At 47.9% G+C, this 5,144-nt stretch overlaps 1 protein-coding gene across 1 annotated transcript in view; it reads left to right on the forward strand.

Moving 5' to 3' along the window:
• Positions 1-55: 55 nt before the first annotated feature.
• The window catches only part of LMO7 (LIM domain 7), a gene marked incomplete at its 3' end in the record, with an annotated part of 165,312 nt that continues 160,223 nt past the window's right edge, over positions 56-5,144 (forward strand). The window contains 2 exon segments of the mRNA XM_025197342.1: positions 56-116; positions 149-181. Of these exon segments, the coding sequence (XP_025053127.1) occupies positions 81-116; positions 149-181 (69 nt within the window).

Consider the following 5,144-nt stretch of genomic DNA (forward strand, 5'->3'; position numbering starts at 1 on the left):
AGAAGCCTCCGAGCCTCCTGCCTTCCCCTGCTCCGGCCGCGGCTGAGCTTTGCCCCTTGTCCGCCCCCCAGTTTCCTGCCATGGAGAGCGGCGAGGAGCCGGCGGGCGGCTGCGAGGGGGCGTTTGCTGAAGCCCGGGCGGCTGCGAGGCGGCGTTTGCTGAAGCCCAGCGCTGGGTGGAGGTGAGAGCCCCGGCATCGCTCCTAGCTTCGGGTCTCCTTCCTCCTCTGCCCTCCTGCCCGTCCGGGCTGTTTCGAGGGAGGGGGCAGGTCCCAGCTCCAGCCCCTGCGGGTAGCCCTCAAGTCGCCCCCTGCCTTTCTCCTCATTTTCAGCCCCCGCGAAGCCGCCCACATCGGCGGATCTGCTCCGCAGACTTGTCCGCCCCACGGGGCCGCCGCCGCCTCCTGCCCTCAGGAGGGGGCGCTCGAAGCTGCCCCGCTGCTCGGAGTGTCTCCCCTCAAACTAAGTAATTTTAATTCTCCCAGCGCTGCTTGCACCCTCTTGCCCCTCCCTGCTCCAGCTTGGACTTCAGGTGTCCTCTTCTTTCCCCTGCCAAAGACTCCAAAAAGCCAAGATGACTTATTTCAAGCTTGCCCTGTTGCTTCTTTTCTAAGGGCCTTGCTGCACTTTCTGTGGTGAGCGGCACAAGCGTTGATCGGTGGTAGCAGGGGTCAGATTAAGGGGGCACTTGTGAGGGGCTCTGAGCTGCCCTATAAGAGATGAGAGCCCCCTTGTAAGATTTCAAAATCATGACCGGGGGGAGGGGAGGGTCTCCAATTTTCTTAGGGCATCGTGATGGGCAGCCCAATTTTTATTATTTTTTTGCAGACCCTCCCACAGGAGTCAAAATGTAATTCAAACCCTGGGTGGAGCTAGTTTGGAGCAGTCACACCCTTAGTCTAGAAACCTTCCCGGACTTCCCCCACACCTGCACAGCTCTGACTTGCTGCCAGAGGCCTGGTGAGCAGGGCCAAGACGAAGGAAGGTGTGTGAGTTGCCACCATGGGGCTGGTGAGCCAGGACAGGCTTCTGTCTCTGGGCAGGGGTCTGAGAGATCCCGGAGGACTTCAACTGGGGTGGCACAACTATGAGGAGTGGCTGCACCTGAATGGAACAGGAGCTGAGTAGCACAGAGCAGAGATAATCCTGCCCTGGAGTGGCGTAACTTTCAGCTGCCTAATGAGTGCTTTAAAACCACTTAAGTGTTAATGTGTGGCCAGTCCAGGGGTTAAGAGCTCCAGGAGCTGCCCAAAATTACTGTGTAACAGGGGTCATTCAAAGTTGCATAACTGCTTTAAGTGTCTCCCTCCAAATTAAAGGCTTGAGGGGGTTAATTCTCCAATCGCTGCTTATACTCTCTTACAGTTCCACAGACTATTTCCCTGGTCCATCTTGGGTCCAAGGTATTTTCTTTTTTCTCCTCTGAAAGACTCCAAGAAGCTGACAACTATAATTTCAAGCTCTGCCTGTTGCTTCTTTTCTTAAACTTTAGTTAATCCATATATAACCACCTGCTCTGTTTGCCTAGCTTGTATGCAGACTGATGCCTCATGGCTTACCTATGTGTTGCTACACAGACTGAGACTGGCAATACATGGATGAGGAGGGTTTGTTTAGCAGGTGTCCTGGAAGGTGTATGCATCTTACACACAAGTAATGTTTGATTAGTTGTTGGACTAGATGACCTCCTGAGGTCCCTTCCAACCCTAATTTTCTATGATTACCATGAATATTTAGTGTTGGAGCGATACTGTAGCGCTGATGGTCCAGGAATTGTCCTAGAGGTAAGGTTTTTTTGTGTTTGACAAGCTTTGGAATGAAGCGTGAAGCTTTCAAGTTTTCATATTGACTAATTTGCTAATCTGTGAAATAGTCAAGTCACAATACATTTAAATACTAATATTTAAAAACATGAGAGATTTAAGGCTTTGACTCCATTTTCAATAGTTGCATGCTTTTAAACATGAACTTTAATTGCTCCACTATATGTAATAATTTAAAGATGTCAAGTATTTTAAGATTATGTACATCAGACATTAAACCTGGTAAATTGCCACAAATGTTCTTTAACATTTTTGCTTTTCAAATCGTAAAATGTCAAGAAAACGTATTTAATTTTTCCCTTTATTAAATTCTTAAGACTTGAGGTCAGGGTTCTCTATTTCTTGTGCAAACCATGCTCCTGTGCAGGGAGTACTCAGGGCTGTAGACTCAGAACCCAGTAAGTATGTGAAGAGGAACTGTTGCTTTTATCCAGTTTGCGCACACATTCATTTCAGGTCTTAAAAGACTTCTTTTCCCCTTTTAAGTTATTTTCAATTTAGTGAAGTTTTCACTAGATAGCATTACGTCATTTTCCTGAAAACACATTTGCAAACCTATTTTTAAAATGTTTTGTTTTTTCTTCCATTTACCATTGGCTGGCTATACAACTCAAACAAAAGGTCTTCTCTTCTCCTGCCAGTAACACATAGGGAGAAGTAGCACTAACACTATATAAACGTAAAGTATTCACTGCTTTCTGTACAGTAGAAAAGCAGACCTTTTAAACCTTCTTTATATACCTCCTAATTTGTCTGATGTAATGTGCAAATATTTTGACTGTGAATTACAAATGTCTTGCTAAGTTCTTTAAATTTAAAAATGTTATGCACAAAGATACATTTTGTTTAAAATCAGAATTGTTATTTCCAATACCTAAATTATATCCTGTTTAAAATAAACACACTCTCACCTGAGGCCAAAATATATAAACATATTGCTTTTAAAACAAAGCTTTGAATTTTAATAGTAGTGCGTCCTTCTTTTTTGGTTTCCTGACTTTAATAACCTCTAGTTGCAAAAAAGTAACAGTCGCTTGGTATTCAATTTTGGTAATATCAGTTTATTTTTCTCTTAAATGTTAGCCCTGTTTAGTTGCCATATCGGAGGAAAATTAAGACACTAATGTCTGCCTTTGGTTAGGTTGAAGAGTTTCTTTTATAGAAAAAATGGCCTAGTCTGTAAAATTTAGTAAAATAGAGCATTACAAATGTATTTAGAATTGCCCTACGGATGTCAATTGTCATTGGATCCTACTGAACGGTCAGTACTTCTGCAAATCAGGTTTCTAAATATGGGCATAAGGGTCTAAACTTAGGCAGTTCTGGAAAACCTTGCCAACCTCTGCTAACACTGGAGAAAGATGAAAGTATAGAAACACTAACTTGTATATTTTCAAATAAATATATAATAAAGGGGGTGGGGGCGAAACTGTTTGTAAACTACAGCTTGTTGCCTTTTGTGAGCAGTCCTGTGTTGGTTGAGATCTAAGCACTTCTATTTTTGACTTGATCTTTTTTAGATGTTAGCCTCATATTCCTTGCTTCATCCTAAATTTGCCAGTGGTAGTTGCAGTAAGGGGAAGAGAAACTAGGAAACCATATTGAGATTACAAACATTTCTTTTCTGCTTTCAGGTATATCTAAGACCTGACACAACCTTTCATGAGAATGAGATACTGCTCATATACTCAGGAACACACTGGTTAAAGTGTGGAGACAGTTCAGCCATCCGCAGCACTCGGCTTGGGGGTGTGCGAGACCTAGAGGTTCCAGACTCTAAAGGAGAGATGTCAGACATAGCCCATGTGTTGGATCTGACATGCTGACCTGGGTTGTCTGGCCCTCTTACTTCTGCCCTGGCTCTGGCTGTGCTGTGGTGGGGGTATTTTCCCCTAGCAGCATCCATCACCCATGAAAAAGCAGTGCAAAGCAGCTCTGTTAGTGGAAGACCTGCCACTGTGGCCAGAGCCCCGGTTCTGCGCCTTCCAAGACTAGGGTGATTCTGGGCTGGGGAAGACTAGCAGAACAGCCTGCTCCATTCCTCCTGATCCTGCAGGGAGTGTAGCAGATGGGGAAAGACTCCTTGTACCTGCCTAGACTGGACTATGTGGAACCTGAGGATCAGGCTTTTCTGTTCTGCTTGTTTTCCTAGAGCTAAGTAGATGAAGCACTGGGGCAAAGCCCCCAGCCCCTTCCTCAAGCCTGGTAATTCCCAGTTTGGGGACTGTGTGATTACCTAAGAGAAGGAGGCGGTAAAAGAGGAGCTTGTATCTCCTCCCACCCTTCCCCTCCTGGACCTGTGTGGGAGGGGAGAGAAGCAGCAAGTCAGAGTGCCCTGCATGGAGCAGCTGCTGCTTCTCTCTGCTGCTGGTTTCAGGGAGTGGAGCAGAGGGAGCAGTAGGCAACACCCTGCCAGCCTCAGTCCTGGGACTCCACTGTGAGAAGCTGGCAGGGGGTGTCGGAGGAATGCACCGCTAGGCTCTAGGTCAGGCTTGTCCAACGTACAGCCCGTGGGCCGCCATGCGGCCCTCTGAGCTGTTTTCTGAGGCCCGAGGTGCTGCAACGGGAAACAAAAGTAAACACTTTACTTTCATTTCGGGGGGGGGATGTGATACCACTTCCTGTGAGGTCTTTGAATGTGGCTTGCCGGCCCACTGGGTGATTAAAAAGTTCATGATCCAGCCCCACATTCAAATAGGTTGGACACCCCTGCTCTAGGTGCTGGGGAGCTGAGAGGATGGAGTAGTGGGCCAGAGCCACTGCCTGCTCAGCGCACCTGGAACTCCTGTGTGAGGAGCAGCCACTTGGCTCTGCTACCCCAGGAAAAGCCTCCCTAAACCTGGCACCCCACTAGCTGGCTTCTCCTTGTCTCCCAGCTGTTCAGCTATGTGGCAGCGGGGGCAAATGAAACTGGGAGGGGTTTCCAGCACTCTACCCCATGCCAAGAGGGGGGAGCAGTGCAGCAAAGCTGCTCACACTGGGAAAGAGGCAGGGAGCAGGTAGCGCCTGTTCTTCCCTTCCCCTCCCCTCTTGATCTATGGGATAGGCAGGATCAGCTGCCCCTTATGCTTTCTCCAGAGTGGTGACCCCAATCTGGAGAATGCCAGGGAGCTTTTCCTCAAGTCAACTTCTCCTGGAGGAGTTGAATCAGCCTGTGCCCCTGCAGAGTCTTTTTCTTGCACACACATGCTGTGTCCTCTCACACATGCATACATCCAGTGTCCCTGTAGGGTCACAGAGCTGACTGCTGTCACAAGAAGCCTCAGCACTTGTGGCTGAGCTTCCGCCTATGGCAGGGGGGGGGGGCAAGGCGGCCCCCGGG

The sequence above is a fragment of the Alligator sinensis genome, unplaced genomic scaffold (genome assembly GCF_000455745.1).
Source record: "Alligator sinensis unplaced genomic scaffold, ASM45574v1 scaffold241_1, whole genome shotgun sequence".
Taxonomy (NCBI): domain Eukaryota; kingdom Metazoa; phylum Chordata; order Crocodylia; family Alligatoridae; genus Alligator; species Alligator sinensis.